This window comes from Pelodiscus sinensis, chromosome 17 (genome assembly GCF_049634645.1).
Source record: "Pelodiscus sinensis isolate JC-2024 chromosome 17, ASM4963464v1, whole genome shotgun sequence".
NCBI lineage: Eukaryota > Metazoa > Chordata > Testudines > Trionychidae > Pelodiscus > Pelodiscus sinensis.
In genome coordinates this window covers 24,505,418-24,525,748 of record NC_134727.1, presented here as the reverse complement: position 1 = coordinate 24,525,748, position 20,331 = coordinate 24,505,418, and the positions used below count along the sequence as shown (strand labels likewise).

Below are 20,331 nucleotides of genomic sequence, written 5' to 3'. Positions count from 1 at the left end.
TGCTTATTTAATAAAGACAAGAACCAGAAGAACAGAGAACTCACTTTTAGAATTTCATCCACACAGGTCACATCACCAGATGCTGATGCCTACAAATTGAAGTTCAGGATTAAATATTTCATATATACTTCTAAAGGCTCCCCCACCTTAACATAGCAGGATTTGAAGTGAGACTTGTTTGTGGCCAAGTGCTGCTGATATTCATCTTGAATCAGTGAAAGGAGTAGCAATGCTGGACTAAAGAACCAACAATAGTTTTATCATCCATTTCTAGAATTGCAGATACCCTAGATGTTCTATGGCACGAAGCAGTCACATTTAGAACTAGCACAGGAGATGTAATATCCTAAATACGTTATTCAAACCCTTCATCTGTATCCTTCACTTAAATGTTAACAAGATCTTAACACACCAGTGTCTTACAAACATATGAAAGCGTGGATTTATTTTTAAACCATACATTCACAAGGCAAGTCACTGGGCACTATCTGAAATAGCATAATGGTAAGCTACAACCTGTTCAGGCCTATTCTCTCATCAACTTAATTATTAATGAATGCATAGATAGGGCAAAAGAGGTACTTAAAGTATTCGTACTTTAGTAACTCCTTCTGTGTGTCCTAATATATGTAGAGGGGTAGAGAGCTACAATACTGCTTGTCATAGTTTAAAGTATAAATTACTCCCACATTTCTGAATACTTGGCATAAATGCCTTTCCCTATGCATAAAATAACTAGGACCAGTATTTTCTAGATTTTATTTACCACTTATTTGGGATATCTAGAAGACTCGCAGCTACTAATATTTGAGCAGCTAAGAGTTGAGGCAACAGCATCCTACTAAAGTATCAGAGGGGTAGCCGTGTTAGTCTGAATCTGCAAAAGCGATGAGGAGTCCTGTGGCACCTTATAGACGAAGTTCTGAAACCTAGTTACAGGTTGGACCTCCCTCATCCAGCATCTTCAGGACCTAACCAGTCCCAATCGAGGGGATTTGCTAAACCAGGGCAGGTACCTCCCAATATGGCCCATCCTGAACTGCCTTCTGCTAGGGTTCTAGCCCAGCACTGCTGCTGCCTGCCTGGCAGTGGCTCCCCAGGCTGATGCTTCCAGATCCCCGCAGCCGCTGCCGGACATGAGTTCAGCAGTGGGGGCTGGAGATCCCTGACTGCGGCTGGAGCTCTGTGGCCACTGACTACTCCTGCTTCCTCCTGGGAACGGGAGGCAGAACTCTCCATTGCCTTGCCCCCAAAGGGGGCCCCCATCTGAGTCACCAGCCCCCCACCACAATCCTGGCCCTACCTCCCCATACCTGGGCTCAGTGGCCCAGGAACAACCCTGGTCCTGCATGTTGCCGGACCTGTAAATTGCTTTTTAAAAAATTGTAGGTAAATTATGCACAATTACGACACTTTAAAAGAGAATTTGGTTCAAAAAGAGCAGGAGACCATAAAATCTTCAACATGATGTGCAATTATGTAATTCACAATGGGGATGTAAAATGAAAAACAAACAAGATACTCCTTAAAATATAAAAGAAAAATGTGCGACTGCTCACTGACCAAGCTACAAATTTGCTTCATTTTCCAGAATGAAGCCCTGTATTTTTGTAGTAAATTGAGGGTAGCCACAGAAGCTTGGATATTCAGTGCAGCCTATAGAAGTTAGGCACCCTGCTCCCTTAAGTGTCTCTGAAAATCCTAGCCATAGATGCTGGGGGGGGGGGGGGGGGGGAAGATACACCCACCCCTTTAAAAACAAACCACACACGTTCGTACAAACTTACGTCTAATGGCTGAGAAGGTATTTTGAGCTTGGTTAGATGTGCTTTGCTGCTAGGCTTCAGCTCACTCATGCTGTTGCTATGCGTTTGACTACTGTAGTGTTCAGAGGACAACTTTGGTTCCATGGACTCCTGTCCATCCATGGGCCTTACATAGGCAGTGGGCTTCTGCAACATTGAATTGGACTTGGACATTAATGAAGGAGGAAAAGACTGGTTAGAGTGTTGTCCACTTGAAAATGAAGGTACACGGGAAGGTGAGTCCCAGTTTGCATCAGGATCCCGTGGAGACTTTGAACGCTGATGTTCTTTGCTATGATGATCACTTCCATGAGACCGAGAATGGCTGGAGCTCAACGAAGAAACAGCAGATGGTTTTCCAGGGCTGGAAGAACGAGATTTGGAGTGTTCTGATCCGTGCTGGCTTTTTTTGCGGCTGCTGCTGCTACCACCATATGAGTCACGGTCATGCCTCTGGCCACTGTTGCTAGTGTTATTGCCACTGCTCCGCTGACTACTGTGTCCCGTTTGTAAACCTGAGGACCGTTTCTGTGATTGGGAGGAAGTGCTAGGTGCTGGCCCTACAGGAGTCCATTTGCTGCTCTGATGAGAGCTGGTACTGTGTCTCTGTTCACCAAAGAAACTTTGGTTTGATTTTTCATCTGGCGTTGATGGTACTGTTGGTTTGGGAATACCAACAAGCTTTTGTAGAGATCTGTCGCCTATAAGATCCTTCATTTCATCATAATTTCCAAGCATGCTCTGAATACGGTTAGAGAGTTTATCTTCTTTGCTGGTCTGTACAAAGTACAACAAAAATATAAGATTCAAAATACATTTAAGTCGTATTTTTAAAATAAGATTCCTAAATCTAAGATATATACACTTGGCTTTAGGTACACAAACCAACAGGATGTTAGGAACCATTAAAAAAGGGATAGAGAGTAAGACAGAGAACGTCTTATTGCCCTTATATAAATCCACGGTACACCCACATCTTGAATACTGTGTACAGATATGGTCTCCATCTCAAAAGAGATATACTGGCATTAGAAAAGGCACCTAAAATGATTAGGGGTTTGGAACGGATCCCATATGAGGAAAGATTAAAGATACTGGGACTTTTCAGCTTGGAAAAGAGGAGACTGAAGAGGGATATGACAGAGGTCTATAAAATCATGAGTGGTGTGGAGATAGCCAATAAGGAAAAGTTATTTACTTGTTTCCATAATATAAGAACTAGGGGCCACCAAATGAAACTAATGGGCAGCAGGTTTAAAACAAATAAAAGGAAGTTCTTCTTTACACAGAGCATAGTCCATCTGTGGAACTCCTTGCCTGAGGAGGTTGTGAAGGCTAGGACTATAACAGGGTTTAAAAGAGAACTAGATACATTCATGGAGGTTAAGTCCATTAATGGCTATTAGCCAGTATGGGTAAGGAATAGTGTCCCTGGCCTCTTTGTCAGAGGGTGGAGATGGATGGCAGGAGAGAGATCGCTCCATCATTACCTGTTCGATTCACTCCCTCTGGGACACCTGGCTTTGGCCACTATCGGTAGACAGGGTACTGGGCTGGATGGACCTTTGGTCTGACCCAGTATGGCCATTCTTATGTTCTTATGACCCAGAACTACAATAGTAAACTTACACATCAGGGTTCAGAACTTTGTCAGCATCCAAGTCTATTTTGTGTACTACCCCAGTTTCATCTCTTATTCCAGAGAAGTACTAAAGTTTATTCTCCTAATACAGAAATATGTAGTTATTACTCCCTTCTGATTTCTAAAGCTAGTCATCTTATTTTTAACATCTCATTCATCCTATTAAGTGATTTTATCTTTACTCTCTCCCCCATCTATCTTTAAAAGTATCCTTTTTTTATTCTTAAAAGCTGTAACCCCCACATGATAAAAGAACATTTGGTGGTGTACCACTAACAGGAAGCCTTCAGTGGGCTAATAAATAGCATATCCATAAAGTTTAATCAAGTTTAACATTAAATGCAGTTTCCTATTATCAGAAAATAACAGCTAGATTACAGATATTAGTTTATGAAGTATAATGGATTCAATACAGAAAAAAATGTCCATCTTGTAATGGCAGAATCTTCCACCAGAACCAAGAACCATCTATCGAAAGCAGACAGACTGGCCAGAGAGTTAAGGGACAAATTTTGCCCAATGTATTAGAAACTATTAGAGGTTGGCACAAAGCCAACCTTATCTATTATTGTATGGCCAGTTCAGCTGTATTAGCTAAGCATTGTTCAACTGCCAGATAGATCAAATGGGCTATTATATGCCATTTTCTATATTCAATAACCCCTTCCTCACATTCCTCCAAATCCCTCACTGAGTCAACGTCTTTCCATATAGTTCCTGGCTTTAAATCTCACATCATATCCACTACCCTTTCAGCAGTGGATGGGCTTTGGCTGCCTATTTCTAGAAATTAATGACCTAAATCCTTATTGACACAGCAGGTAAAAGAAAAATTAAATTTAACTAGGCCATCCTATAGAAGCCTAAGTACACTTAATTTGCTAGCTTCTGGGAAAATGGTCCAAAGCAATTTAAGGAAATAAGAAGCTAACTGTTAGAAAAAAAATGGAAAGATTTAAAGACCCTTAAATGCCACCGTTCCTTTTAAATTCTGCTATAATTCTGTGACAATAGAATTTTTTTTCTTTCAGCCATATGAAATAGATGGTCCAAAGCACATTTTGTTCAAAGCTCAGGGCTTTTAAGAATTGTATTATCACAGAACTCTTGCGGAAGAGAGCTGTGAGGAAGTATTGGTAGCCACATAAATGGGGCATGAGCACTTTTAAGGAAAGAATCTATTATTTATGCGGTTCTTATTCATTTCTCAGCTTGGACAAGGAAAACAAAAACAAAAGTTAAATAAGGCATTTAAGATAGTTTTTCTTGTCAATTCCATTCATTCTCTAGCACAATTTATCAGTGTTCATTTATGAATCCAGTAGTGGACATTTTGTTTAAGTATCTTTTCAGTAATATTCTCACTAGAACCTGGGCCAAAGTTGAGCTGCATTTATCAAAGAAAGACATGAGTTCCACACAGTATAGCTTTAGATCAGCAAGGAACAGTTGTACCAGTTATATTAAGAACCTCAAATAGATAAGTGGTTCCAAAAAAAAAAAAAAAAAAAAAAAACCCACCACCCACACATCACCAAAACATACCTCTCAGCCCCTTAACTAATCTTTCAGACTGAGGCTACTTCTCTAATAAGTGCTTAAATGATGTTTAAAGGCTGGCTTTCCTGGAAAAACAGATGGAACTATGTCAATTAAGATAAAGATTTATTTCTTAATGGCAGTCCTACTGGTCCAAGCTCTAGCATCAGCAGTTACACCAATTCTGCTTACCGAACTGGAACAAGTATTTATTTCTCTACCATATAACAATGCTCACGCTAGGAGATTTAACCACTTTAACAATATAATTAATGCAGCAAAACTTTCTAACACTGACATGCCCCAAGTCTCATTTCTTCAATTACCAGGAGAGTACTCTGAAAGAAACTGTTTTTTTACGGTTCTTCAATGATAAAATATTACAAGCATTCATGTCATTACCTTACCCTCTCAAAATTAGTTTCTGCCTCAAGCACATAAATATTATTTTACTGGTGTTGAGTGTGACCTAAACAGATCCCCGGGAGAGAATCTAGTAGGGTTTAAAATCATAAATAGGAACTTTAAACAGTTTGTAAAGAAAATAAAAAAGTTACATTAAATTCTTAATTAGGTCATGACAGCCAGCAACTTTTTAAAAACCTGGTTGTATTAAAGAACTCCAGGCAGTTTTGTATTTAAAACCAGCATCAAATATCCCATTCCTGGTTTCTTTTAGCTAACAGTACTTGGATCAGAAGTTCTCAGCAGGGATCCACATTCCCCAATGGCTAAAATCCATATCTACAACACCTCTTGTGGGGCTGAAGTCAGGAGTCACAGGGCTGCAGCCCCCATCCTCAGCACCCCCTGCATGACTGAAGCCAGAAACACCAGGGCTGAATTCTGGAGCTCTGAGTTCAAGTGCTCCTCAGAGCACTAAACCCATGGGCAGTGTTGGAGGAACATGCGTGTGTTGCCCTCACCCAAGAACTGACGGAGGAACATGGCAGTCTTGAGGCAACTCGCCCGCATCCCACCCACCCTTCTGTCTTCACCCTTGCCACACCAGAGGTGAGAAACTGCAGACTGGCAGTGTAGGACACCTGCTGTTCTGGCTGCCGCCATGATGCAGGTAGCCATGATGTTCCCTCATCTCTTGCTGCTGGGGTTTGAAGATGTTCCTCAGCTCCCAGCCCCTTTGATCACACAGCCAGCAAGAACCTCCTGGGCAGGGTAATCAAATCTTTGGCAGGCAGCACCCTTGGAAAACAGGAATTGCAGGGGGAGCCCTTCCAACATCAGCACCTAGCTGTCTCCCTCTCTGCACCCTGAACTACCCCATGCTTGCCTGAACACAGCCTTTATCTCCTTCTTCTTGTACCCTGATCTACACCCTTGCTACACACCATCCCTAACTACCCCCTCAGCTTTTTTCAATTTTTTTGAGCTGAACTTCCCCTGCTCTGAGTTATAGTTTTGGTTGTGCTCTCCTCCCCAGGTGCAGACAAGCAGGTAGCTTGCTGAGATGAGCCCAGGGTGGAAGTGGTGCTCTCTTCCTGGACCCTACGTTGCAGAGATGGCTCAAGCCCCGCTGGCCTCTGTCCACCCAAAATAAAAGTCAAACTATACCTACGCCCAAGGCAGTCCACCTTCTCCCTGCACCAGAGTCCTGAGTGCCCTCCCTCCCCAGCTGGGTCCTGAAGTCTTTATAGCATGTTGTTGGGGGTCTCAAAAAGAAAAAGGCTGAGAACTCCTGCTGTAGATGAAAGCTAGTAGGCTGAGCAATAAGCTAAAAAATGTCAAAAAAGAAGCCAGCCACCATAATAACCTGACCAATACTTAATGTTTTGAGTAGCTAGAACAAAGGTAGAATGAAACTGAAAAATTAGCGGAAGTTTAATTATCCTTTTCAACACATCCTTTCAGGTAAAGCAATGTCTTTATTCTTGAATGATATTTTGAGCATCTATTAGTTCTGCTATTTAATCATCATCCAACCTCATTTCAAGCCCTGTCTGTTATCACTGCAAACAAGAACTGTGCCCTCAAAGGAAAAAAAAAAATCAAGTAAAAAAAGTTTAGAAACCAAATAAATGAAAATATTTTTTTGCTACAAGGAACTGCATTTTTTAAAAATAGCATAAACTCACAACTTTATATGGTTCAGCAAAGAGAGGAGAGTTAGGTGGAAAGACTTCTTCGCCCTGTTGAATTTCTTGATTTCGCCTTTCCCTTTCTTTCATACGCAGCACATTCCGGTCTTCACGGTTCATGTTGCTACGAACAAAAACATAATTTCTGATCACAGAAAGGAAATGAAGGATGAAAGTGAATGGAACAAGTTCCATTATATTCAGTTTGCCAACAGAACGGTTCAATTGAAGAATCCCCTTACCACAGTAGGAGATATCCAAAATTGAAAAGTTTTTAATTAAAAACAGCTGGCATCTGTATGTGTTATAACCTGCCAGTAGCAATTAGATTTGATCTGTAAAACTGGTAGAGCTAAGGCAATGATCCAGAATGGTAAACTTCATACAATCCATAGATGAACCCCTACTCCTCCAAACCATGTCACCTGCATAATTAGTTTAAGTTAGAAGATGCTGGTTTAAAACAAAAAGGTAGAAGTATTCATTTGCCTTTCACTGTTAAAAGCCTCCACCACTTTTCCCATTTAATATCCTCTGTCTGTTTCCCCATTCAGTATAACCCCCACCCACACTCATCCCTTCCCATAGCCAATGTGTGGATGTGTGGCCTCTACTTTTGCTCTACCTTATTTTGCTTTGTTTTTGTCCCCAACACAGCTTCTTTGGTGTCCATCCTTTATCGTAGTTAAGACCTCAGCTTTGCTCTTGTTTCTAGGTTCCCTAAAAAACGACATTTCTATTCTAAATACAATTTCAGCAAACACCTCAGTTACAGCAAGATTCCAACCTCTCATCCACTGTGCTGTCATACCGTTAGTAACTAATGATCAGCATGGGTTAAGAAATTTGGAATTTTCTCTTTTTTTAAAAGTGTACTTTTCTTAAAAGCTGACTCAGAAGATGTCTGCTTCAACTGACACATTACTTTACTTATAAGCTTTAAGACCATTTTTAAAAAGGATGTCTAAAGATGCTTTTCAAGTTCAAAAATACAAGACTTAAAGTAGGGAAACCACACTATGAATAAAATGGCACTGGCAGTGGTGTTTGTGTACGCTACTATTCTGTATATTCGTAAGTGTAAATCAACATTCTGTTATTTATATACCACTACACAAGCTAGCTGTTTTATACAAATAAGAAACTAACACTTGCTAAAGTAGTCTAAATAAAATTAAACAAAATAAAATATTACATTAATTCAAGAGACCATTATTTGATTGTTTAAACAGTCCCATTATTTTCAAAATGTTTGCTGAAGCATCCTGTTTAAAATCTGCCCAATAAAAGAGTTACTCTAAGTCTTCAATTTCCATCAGCCTTTTAAATATTTATATTAGCTTACTTTCACTGTAATTTCTCTCATCTTTATTTAGCTTCATTCTGATTGTCTCATACCTCTATGTTAGTGTAATAAATTTAAGAGATGATGAAAAGTACGTTAGGCCAAAACAGTTTTGATTACTGGAAACTTTCATTAAAAAAAAAAAACATTGTGACAGGTAGATTTTGGTTCTACTTCATTATTTCCCAGCAGTGGCTGCAACACAAGCATAGTAAGACAAAGTGTGTATTGAGGCCATGTCTTGATGGGCAAAAACAATGTTTAAGTGAGTTAGCTTAACACCATGCTATCAAATTGTCAGCTACAACAGTTTTGAATGTACTAGTCTGCATATTCAGGAATGTTACCTAAGGCTTTTTGTTCATGTTAAACTAAAATGATTGAAAACCGTTCATCTCCAAGACTGAGCCATATAAAAATTGGTCCCTTGAAAGTGAAACTGGCTAGTTCACTTCGTCCAAACTGACTGAAGAGCAAAAAGTAAACTAATACCCCATCTTTATATAAAAGTCTTCAAAGAAAAAGATATTTGACAACACATCTCAGATTTAATTATACGAACTGTTTGGTTAAAAGCCACATAAAACAGCTGCCTTTCACTTCAGTGCCTGTTTCATATAAAATGTAAATTTAGATGAATCCTTTCAGCTTTGCTTTTTGTTGATCGTACTAGAATACTTTATCCACATGGGTAAAAAAGACACACTAAGACAACACAATTACTTCAGTTTAGGAGCATATAAAGTTAAATCTTTAAGAAAACTTAACACTTGCAGCTTTACACAAAGTATGGTGTAATACTTTTAATGTAATGAGAAAAATTTTGATCAGCAATAACTTTTACAAATGATACAAATAACTTTCCAATCTTACGTTAATAATTAGGACTATCCAAACTAAGTAATGGGAATAATCATTTTATTGCACTGAGGGGCTGAAACATTTTCAATAACTTCACATGAAAAGACAGTAAAGATCTTTGAGAACTGATTGAGTTCAGTCAGTGGCAACACTGGAATTAAACTGGCTCTCAACTCACGCTACCAGACCTATGGAGAACAGGTAATTAGAAATATTAGACAAGCTACTTGCATTTCTCCATTTCCCCAATCTCCATCTTAAACATTAGTGAAGGAAAAAATTCTACACAGGTGATCATTTGGACTGTATTTGTTTCATAAAAAACAATAATTTAAAAGGGTTTAAATCTTCAGAGAGAGATTCAGTGCTTCCAGTGAATAAATGAGCCATTAAAATCAAAACAAGTTTGCATACTGGCATAAATAGATTAAAATGGGCAGTTAGTTTGGTGGATTTTCATAAGCATGTAAATTCTCAGGCAGCTTATTGAGTGAACGATAGGTACTACAGATATAAAGTGGTCACCCAAGAGATGCTAGATGGAGGTCTAGGCTCAAACAAAAACAGTAAGAAAGGATACTTTAAAAAGCAAACAACAAAAGTATGCATATTAAAAATTAGTACTACTACTAATTAACTGGTTTTGTAAACTGCTTTAGATTAAAGCTATTACAGTGAAATTATAACTTTCAGTGAACTATTATTAACCCAGTTAAATACTATGAATGCCTTTAACCATAACCAAATATTCTACGGGTTGAATCTCTTAAATCCGATACCCTCGAGACCTGACAGTGCAAAAGTAGAGGATTTGCTGATCTACGGGAGGTCAATATTGTCTAGCAGCATTACCCACACTTCCACTACTTACTGGGGTCTTAGAAGACATTTACGGGCTAATAAGAACTAAATAACAGTAGAGAACACAGAGTCAGGATTGGGCTGTAAAACTTTTTATGGGACAGTGGGAAACTTGGCCACACCCATGATAAGTAAACTTCTGGCTAACTGAAGTCATTCCGGACCATGGCTGTTGCTGAACCAGAGTACGCCTGACTAGAGAAGACCTGTACACAGTTGGTTCATTAAGTTTATAACAACTAAAAATGATTCTCCTATTCACTAATCTTCTTGCCCCAATTCCAGTGTCAAAACGCAAGAGCTGGAGCACATATGAAAAACGCAGAGGGGGGAGGAGGGAATGAAAGTAACAAAACACATTACTAGTCAGACATCACATGAAAACCAAGCAAAACACTAAAATACTTAATCCAGTTGTGTCCAGTTGTTGGATTTTTTAAAAAAGTAAAAAATGAACCGTTTTAAGCTGAAACCTGTTCCCAGATGGTTTTTATTTAAAAACACAAGTGTTGGACTGGGCACTTCCAGTACCCAGTTCATTCTTTTCACAAACTCATCCTTTCACTGAACATCTTATTTCTCATTATCCTACTCCTCCTCAGTCTCAGAAGGGAGTCTTCACAGCAAGTACTCAGGTAATTGTAAGCCAGAGCCCCATACAAGTTGCCTAGTCTGGATCTGAGCAGTTATACTGCAAAGCATTGCCCAATTTTTTTTAAAATGCTACAGCACTCCCTTTCCCCCATGTCCCTTGCTACAACTTCAGGGAGCATATGCTATGGTTCTGTGTAATACAGTAAGATGAGCTGCCCAATGAATTGTGCAAGAATGTGGTCCACAAGAACTGTGGACAGGTACTAAAGGACTATCATAGAAGTATTTTAGCCTGCATCCTTATTGCACAATCAACAGCCCAAATGAAAGCCCCCTAGTTTCCAAACCATAACTTCTCAAAGGCTAGCTTGCAGAGGCTGAAAGCATCACTGAACTCAAGAAGCTTGTGTGTGTACAAGGGAAGGACAATTAGGGCTGCACCAGTTAAACACTCTCTAGAGAGTAACACTATAGTGAAGATATACCCTAAAAAAATAAATCAATTGAGGCAATGCAACTGTCACAAGATGGACTCACTTCACAAGCTATGGGTAGGGATATAAGTGACTAGTCAAGTGAGTACTCAACTGGTTTCTCTCCCTCACCCACTCCCTCTGATACAGAGGTGGGGGGGAAAGGGGGGAGCAGGACCCAGTGCTGGGGGAAGCCACCTTAAAAGCCAGGGGATTCAGAGTCACAGTGGTCCCAAGGATGGCGCAAGCTGGGACTGCACTGTCCCCAGGAGCTAAAACCCTGCTGTGGCTCTGCACTTTCAATGTAGTAAGAGCCTATTGGCTTTACTTCATTCAAAGTGCAGAGCTGCAGCAGGAGTGCCCTCCCCCATTGACTAATCAAGTAGTTGATGGAATTTCCATCAACTACTCCATCAGTTAATTAACGGATACCTAAAATCCCTACTACGGGGTACAGTGTTCACCATCCATTTACCACATAAGTATCTGAAGTTCCACAGTTTTCCCCTGTATTTAAAAGTAGGAACAACTGTGGTAACCAAGTATGTTCTGCTGACAAGCGATAAGGTCATGAAGTAATAGCAACAGAAGTTAATCCAATAAAAATGAGAAAAATAAAATTTTGAGCTACATAAAGCTCTTCTTCAGTTCTAGAAAAGGTACTCCGTGTAATAGCTAAATACAAGGTCAGAATGTGTGCTAATTACTTATGCTAAACTATCTGTCACTGAAGTAAGTCACTTTTATAGATCTAAGGAAGGACTTTGTGTAACTTGAAAGCTTCTCTGTCCAACATAATTTTGTCCAATGAAGCTATTACTTCACCCAACTTGTTTCTCTAATATCCTGGAATCTACATAACTACAACAACACCGCATGCTACAATATGTATTGCCTTTCTAGATTTGTGAGTTCCATATGCTCAAACTTCCTTTTAAATTCAACTGAAAAGACAGAATTATAAAATCATCGTAATTGGTCAAATGAGTGTTTCTGTATTCCTCTTGCCAGGTTATAAAGAGAACCATTTTCTCTTACATCAGTTCTTAGTAAGCAGTGTATTGTGCAAGAAGCTATATTACATACAATGGTAAGGAAGCAGTACACACACTTGACAGTTCTTCTTTTCACTGGCTCATGGTGCACCGCGTAGACCAGCAGTTCCCAACCGGTAGTCTGCAACCCACTGCCAGGCCACAGCAGCTGTCAGAGCTCAAGCCTACTGTTCCAGCAGCTCACCTCCAGCAGCCATGATAGCTCAGGTAGCAGCAGCAGGAAGCACCTTTCACCTGCCTCCCCATTCTGCACTTGGGGGAGGGAGAAGGTTCACTCTGCCTGCTCACATAGCAGTAACAGCTCTGGTGAGTGTGGGGATAGGGTGGGTGGGGGCAAAAAAGGTGATAGTGAGGGCATGATGGGGTCTGGCGCAAGAGGGTTTTGGTGTGGGCTGTAGTTTAAAGGATCAAAGGGCATGGGACATAGGAGTGGGGTCAGAGGGTGTTAGGAACTGGGGAGCAAGGGGCTGGGTTGGAGCTAGGCCAACTGGCAACATTTTATTCACATATTTGCATATTCTATTATTTACATAATGAATATGCAAATTAGGACTGTACATTACTAGTAGACTAGTTGCTTCCAGCCCCCCCACCCCTTGCTGCTGCTTAAAAGCTGGTTCCCTCCAGCACTGTCGGGGGGGGGGGGGGGGGAGGGAGGGAAGAGGGGCAGAGATAGACACACAGCAGGAAATGCCATGAGCAGGGACTAAAGCAGTCTCCACTTATGTTGCTTCTGCTGTGTTTCAGCTTTTGAAATGTACAAGAGCCACAGAGGGCTCCCTGCGGGACTTCCGCTTTTCAACTTCAAAGGTGGAAGTGCCCTTATCGACTAACTGAATAGTCCATGGAAAGTCCATCAAGTATTCAATTAGTTTAACATCTCTAATGCAAATATGCATATAAAATGTTGCCGGTCTGCCAAAGGTTTGTGAATGGGTTTGCCGGTCCGTGGAATAAAAAAGGTTGGGAACCACTGAGGCAGACAACTAAAGCCAGCTATGCAAATCAAGTCAGAGTAATCCATCTGAGTTTCAAGTGATACAAAGTCTAGACCAGTGATTTTCAAACTTTTTTTCTGGCACGCCAAATGAAGAAAATTGTTGATGCCTGTGACCCAACAGAGCTGGGGATGAGAGATTTGAGATCTGGAAGCTGGGAGGGGACAGAGCCAGAAGGTTAGGATTGCAAGGGTGAGGGCTGTGAGATGAGGCTGGGAATGCAAGGGGCTCTGGCCTACGGCATGGGTTGAGGTGTGGGAGGGGTCAGGGCTCAGGCTTTGAGAAGGAATTAGGGATGACAGGCTTGGAGTGAATAAGGGAGGCTCAGAGCTGGGACACAGGATTGGGGTGGGCTTACCTCCAGTGGTTACTGGTCAGTGGCACAGCAGGAGGGGCTAATGCAGGCTTCCTGCCTCTCCTGGCATCGCAGGCTACACTTCACCCCAGAAGTGGCCAGCAGAAGGTTTGACGCCTAGGTGAAGGTGCACACAAGCAGTTCCATGCAGCTCTCATCCACAGGCACTGCTGCCCCAGCTCCCATTGATCAGTTCCTACCCAAAAGAAGTGCAGAGCTGGTGACTGGAGTGGGAACAGCACGCAGACCTCTGTAGTCCCCCTACCTAGGAGCTGGACCTGCTGCTGGTCACTTCCAACAGCAGGTCCAGCACAACACAGCGTCAGAACATATTGCAACTAGCCCAGTGGTTTTCAAAAAGAGCAGTCACGACCCAGCCGTAGCCAGGACGCACCGCTGATGGGACTTTAATGGCCCAATCGGCAGTGCTGACCAGGTCACTGAAAGACTGAGCAAGGTGACCCAGTGCCTTACATTCCACAACCCACACCTTGAAAAATCACTGGCCTAGACCTTGAGATGTTCTTTTATTAATCACATACCTTAAATCTAACAGCAAGGAAGCAAGCACCCCTTTCTCCCAAGTATTAATGGCAACATAGTGAAAGACAAAGATAAAAGACATCTCTTTTGAGTCTTGGCGCAGACTTAACATCCTTTCTTCTCACCATGTCTCCATGATCAAAGAGTTCAGGACTTCAGAATCCATTCTTTCACTAGTTCATGTTTCCTCACTGATAGCAGCATTGCTCAGTCTCAACATTACTTTTCATCTTTTTGAGCCACATACACCTTTTTTCTATCTGTGTGTGAAATAATTGTATGTGAAGCAAGGCATATGTGAATGTGCACCACCAACAGAAACAAAACCTGACTATAAGCAGTTTGCTAATCAGCTTGGTGGTATCTGAATCTCTCCTGAGTGGCTGCAAAACACACACAGCTTACAGCAGTGTTTCGTAAACTTTTTAAGACAAAGGAACACCAAACAATTTTTTTTTAAATGAGGAACACCAAGGATTTTTGTTAAGAGGAAAAAAAAGGGAGGTGGGAGTATTGAGAGCAAAAAGGTCGCTTGCCCCTTTAAGGGCAGCCATTTTGAACTCTGTCTGCAGCACTTTTCTGACTGTGCGCCATGGAACAGTTTAAGAAACACTGGCTTACACGGATCACTGCTCAGTCTTTATAGACCCATTAAAGCAATGACCAAAGGTACCCAGCTGCCAAAACTGGGAGCCCAAATAATTCTACTCACTTAGCATTTCATACAGACAAATACTCCCAACTTCAACTTCTCAACAAGACATTAGTGGGTCTTCAAAGCACGTCTAAAACATTTTTGCTTTACCTCATCTTTTGCATTCAAGAGTTCCTCTGCTTTATGAAACTGGTTTTAGGAAATCACATTTATTTACTGGCAACATGGTGAAGTGTTGCTTAAGTGGTTGTGATGAAATCAAGTCTGGTTTGACAACATTTAGCCATTAATGACAGTCTTTAGAGAGACTACGCATATCTAGTTCTCCACAGTGGACACACCCAATTTCATCAACCATGTTAGACATTTTTCACTACTTTTCATTAAGTAGAAAATCCTGGCCCAGTCTCAGTAGTCGAGATATAGAAAGATACCACAGAATCCTGTACAGGCAGTACTCGTTATAAGTAAAAAATACGATCCAAAAAAACTTGTATTTGTAGTGAAACAACTTAAATTGGGGAATTTTTTCCCGCAGCTGACTTCCATTTGCACAAATTGGGATTTGGTTTTTTTGCCCTACTTAAGAGGGGGGATTGGGAGGACTTATAAAGTATCAGTTCCTACAAGCATCAATAACTTTAGTGCGGAACAAATGTATACCAGCGCAATATAGCAGGGACGCCCTATAGTTTAAACCTGGGCTACTGAACACGCAGTCCACAGAGCAGTTTGGGTTTACATGGGGCTCAACATATGGCCTGCGGGTGGGATCCTTTGAACATGGACTCCCACTGGGAACACGCTCCACAACAGCGAGTCAATATAATGGTCTTCTGTTGATATGCATTTTAGTCATTAAATTCTTGTACTGTCATTGCTCATTAAAAGTGCTGTCATAAGGCTAGAAATCAGGTAAATACTGCATTTTATTAATATCACCAGAACTGACTTAAATGGGGCCTGCGTATTCTGTAGTCTAGCCTTAATCTTTGTATTCATGCCCCTCAGTGTGAAAGAAGCTATTAGCATATATTTTTGCATGTATAATGCTTAAGTTGCAGCCCTCAGCATGTACTGTAAGTAGCATTGTGGCCCCCGGGGCTTCCAAAGTTGAATAGCCCTAGTTTAAACTTTAAAGAGACCTCCTTGGTTTTTAATGTTAGTGTAAAGAATTTGAGAAAAGATCCAACCCCCACAAAAAATTGGAATCCACTTTTTGTATTTTGACAGCCCAGTAGATTCAAGATCACACATGTGCTCCGATGACTTAATACTGGAAATGTAGCAACTTATTACAAAACTTGCCCAAGTTGTTTGCAGGGCTAAAATGCTACCCTGTATCAGCTTATAACACAATTCCTCCCACAACAAAGAACCTAGAAGATCTTCAAGGGGATATATACGCTAGAGTCAGGATAAAGGGTACTAGAAATGCTACAGAAAACTGATAGTCAAGAGCTGTATTATCTGCATTATCTATATTATGTCTACATTGCAATTAGACACCCATGACTGACCCAAATCAAATCCCAATTAAAAAGCCCCTTAGCCAGAGTCAGCTGCATGGGTCAGCTGCAGATTTTTATCATCAGTGTAGACATATACTGTGAGACTTCCTCTCCTTCCACATCAATAGTGCTTGATGGAAAAGTGAGGGTGAGGTTGCTCTAGGTCAGTGGTTCTCAAACTTTTTGGCCCAGGGGCCACCTAGATCAATGCAAATCTTTCCAAGGACCATCAGTTGCTAATAGAATTCATCATTAATTACATAATTACACCGAACCATTTTGCCAGTGCTGCAGCTAGGGAGAATGTTTAAAATGAAGTTTGATAAACTAACATGAGAGTGTTAAAATGCTTAATCTGTTTAATATTTTACTTGGGTTTAATTTAAATTATTTATTTATGTCCATCACAAAAGGTTGCCATTTTTTCTTTATTTATGGCGGGGAGAGAAACCTTTTTAGGGCCAGAGACAACAGATCCACAGAAAAATCATGGGGATCACACAAGTGAGAAGCAATACAACTCCTCCAAAAAAAAAAAAACCCAACATGCACTGATGTGGCCCTCAAAATGAAACAACTCACTCCTCTGGTGCTCCAGCCCCATGAGGCAAGGGGAAAGGACAGGGAAGACTGAGGTTCAGGGTTTCCCATGGGCCAGATTTACTTTTCTGTGGTTCCAGAGTTTGTGGATTTTGTAGAGGCCTTAAGCTGTGGGGTGGGGACAAAAATGAGGGGTTCAGTGTGCAGGACAGGGCCGCCAATGAGTGGGATAGGGGTGCAGGATCTGGGGGGGGAGGTGTGGTGCAGGAGGAGGTGAGGTCTGGGTGGCTGGTAGGGTGCAGGAACAGGCTAGGAGTAGGGTGTCTGGCCAGAGGGGAAGGAGCAAGAGCAAGGAAGGGTTCAGGAAGGTGTCTGGCCAAGGGGGATGTGCAGAATCAAAGGAGGGGACTTGGGGTAGAATGTCTGGCCACAAGGAAGGGTCCACGAGTAAGCTGGGGGTGCAGGTCTTGAGGGGGGGAAGGGACAAGTGAGGGGATTGGAGTGTGGGAGTCTGGGCATGAAGGGGCATGTTTATCTGGCTTTGCTCCCCCCCTCCCCGCCTTGCATCCACTGGCTGGTGGTTTGTAGTGAGCTGCTCCCTTTTAAGACTGCCACCAGTAGCAGGAACTGCTCCTATAATATATTGCTACCAGAAGTAGCACAATTCTACAGACTGTTTTCTAAACAGAAAACAAAATGTTTAGAACTGCTACCCGTTTCAGCGCTGGGGGGGGGGCCTCTCTGTTGTCCTTTGCATTGGCTTTGTGTTTATGGCAACCCAAATGGTGTCTTGTCAGAACAGGGAATCCTGAGATTCCAGATAAAGTTTTTTGCCGTGTTACAGAGCAAGCCAGGGGATGGGGGTGCACTGGCACAATGCAATATAGAAGCATTTCTTGCTTTATACCAGCTCTTCAGTGAGGGATGAAGGTGGGGGGGACAGAGTCCCTTAATGACTCCACTCCCTCTGGCTGTACCCCTCTGACCTGCTGGGAAGAGAGGCAGCCCCCTCCCCTGGTGTCTGGAGGACCCCACTCTGCGTAGCTGCCATACAGAGCAGACCTCCCCATCTTAAAAATGTAGCTGCCAGCACCACTGAGCAGAAGACAGGCTGGGCAGGTCCCACAAGATAAAAGCCTCTGGGCTCCTCTGGATGCTTCCCCAGCCCCGCCCCTTCCAGACTTATCCAGCAGCCAGTGTAGCACCTGCCCAAGGCACTACCTGGAGACAGGTGGGCCTGCAGACCTATACCACAGCACAACACAGGGAGGCAGATGCCAATCTCCTGTCTAGCGGAACTGGCTTCCCCCGGGTAGGGCTGGATGCCAGGCTTTGGCAGCGCTAGAGAGCTTGTGGCAGTGGTGCACTGCACCGGTTGCTGCTTCCCCACTAGGCGTCGCCAAGCTTCCGGCTAAGCTCATCACTGCACATCAGTTCCTCCAGCTGGAGTGGGGGAAGCTTGATGCCCCCCTCCTCGCAGCGGGGAGGGAGCATTGGCTCCCGACCTCATGGGGAGGGCTACACTCAAGCTGCGGACTGCCTGGGAGGCAGCTGCGGACCACTAGTGGTCCACGGACCGCACTTTGAGAGCCACTGCCCTAGGTGAAGTACATTTAATGGATGGAGCTCAATTGTATAGTTGACTGAGCCCAACCTCAACCTTTTCAAACAATGATGAAAACCAGCTTTTTCACAAGAGCCTTTCCCAATAATTATGCTGAAGAACAAGCCAACATTATTTCAGACACAGGAGGGCAAAACAAATAATTTCATCTGATGCAAAGAAAAAAGTATGGATTATAGACTAGTTTAAAGCAATATGGTTTTTGTATTTTGACTCCTATGCACTACAGTGATGGATTCAACGAATAAATAAAAGGATTTTTTAAAAGGTGATCAAAGTGACATCCATAGGACTTCACTGCACTGGAAATGCAAGGTATGCACAGGTACATCAAAATCTAGGCAAATTACTGCAAGATGGATTCAAGTAAAACAGGCATTGAAGTTAACACTTAGTTTCAAACTATTTCTATTTTATTGCCGGAAAAGAAAAATAAAATAAAATAAAATAAAAACCACTCCCTTCCATTGTGAAAGGGAAAAGCTATTGTATGCAAAGTAGCATTGCACACAATGAAATGTGTACAAATTGAAAACTTTATCTAAACTACACAAACAAGAATTGACAGGAAGTCTAAAAGGAAGAAAAGGCAGATCCTGGACCCGCCGAACCCACTCATTTTTACAGGTTGATTTAAAAAACCCATTAAAATAGTTGTAGAACAAAGTAAGCCTAGACATGAAGCTCCTACACTTAATTAATGTTACACAAATAAGATTTTAAAAAGTTAGTTACTTGCTCTTGCTGTAGTTTTAATAAGAGCTGAAGAGGAGGTTACTTACCTCAATAGTAACTGATGTTCTTCGAGTTGAGTGTCCTTGTGGGTGCTCCACATTACGTTGGTGTGCCGCCTCCGAGCGGAGATTTTGTAGCAGTGTCCCATGGGCCGTGCACCAGCAGCCACGTGCTGTTAGACTACAGGCATCGTGCATAGGCAAGCCCCACCTCCCATCCCTCAGTTCCTTCTCTACCCAGGAACAATGGCTTAAAGGAGGCCAGGATCCTGAAGTAGAGAGGAGGAAGGGAAGGTTGTGGAGCACTCAAGGGGATACTCATCTCGAAGAATGTCAGTTACTATTGAGGGAAGTAACCTACTGTTCGAGAGAGAGATGTCCCCGTGGGTGCTCCATATAGGTGACTACAAAGCAATTTCTCTTTAGGGAGGTAGGGACTTCGGATCTGGCAGAAAAGCGGTAGAAAGAACCACTTTAGCTAGTTTCACGTTGGAACAGTAGTGCTTTGCAAATGTGTGACTGGAGGACCAAATGGCAACTGCACAGAAGTCTCTTATGGGTACTTTACAGAGGAATGCTATCGAGGTAGCCATGGCTCTGGTTGAGTATGCCCATTTGCTCTTTGTCTGCAGCAAAGTTTGATGCAATCTGAGATCTGATCAGAGAATCTCTGTGATGAGAAAGCCCGGCCCTTATTTAAGTTTGCTATTGAAACAAATAGTCTGGGAGATGCACAGAATGGTCTTATTCACTGCAGGTAAAAAGAGCGCTCTGCGCAGATCGAGAGTATGCATTTTCATCTAGAAAGAATTGGTGTGTGGTTTGGGAAAGAAGGGGAGGGGAAAGGTGTATTGTCTGGTTGATGTGGAAGGAGGAGTGTACTTTGGGGAGGAATTTGGATGGATATGTAAAGGTCATATATGGGGGTTCTGCCATTAGGGCTGCAATCTCTCCAAGCCGTCTGGCTGAGGTAATAGCTATGAGGGGAAAACAGTTTTTATGGGCAACTGCAATAAGGAGGTGGTTGCCATTAGTTCGACAGGCAGCCAAGTGAACATTCAATACTAAATACAGACCTCCTGGTTGCACTGGTGGACTGA

At 42.1% G+C, this 20,331-nt stretch overlaps 1 protein-coding gene across 7 annotated transcripts in view; it reads right to left on the bottom strand.

The window, feature by feature from the left end:
• The window catches only part of AFF4 (ALF transcription elongation factor 4), a 110,753-nt gene that overhangs the window by 52,152 nt on the left and 38,270 nt on the right, over nt 1-20,331 (bottom strand). For 3 of the 7 annotated variants that reach the window (XM_075900327.1, XM_075900326.1, XM_075900321.1), the window contains exons 2-4: nt 7,080-7,206; nt 1,788-2,582; nt 45-89 (exon numbers count right to left, since the gene is read on the bottom strand). In XM_075900327.1, coding sequence (XP_075756442.1) covers nt 45-89; nt 1,788-2,582; nt 7,080-7,202 — 963 coding nt within the window. In that variant the 5' untranslated portion in view covers nt 7,203-7,206. Of the gene's footprint in view, nt 1-44; nt 90-1,787; nt 2,583-7,079; nt 7,207-7,707; nt 7,803-13,627; nt 13,821-20,331 lie in introns of all 7 variants that reach the window. The other 4 variants (XM_075900324.1, XM_075900325.1, XM_075900322.1 and 1 more) reach the window with 4 other exon arrangements.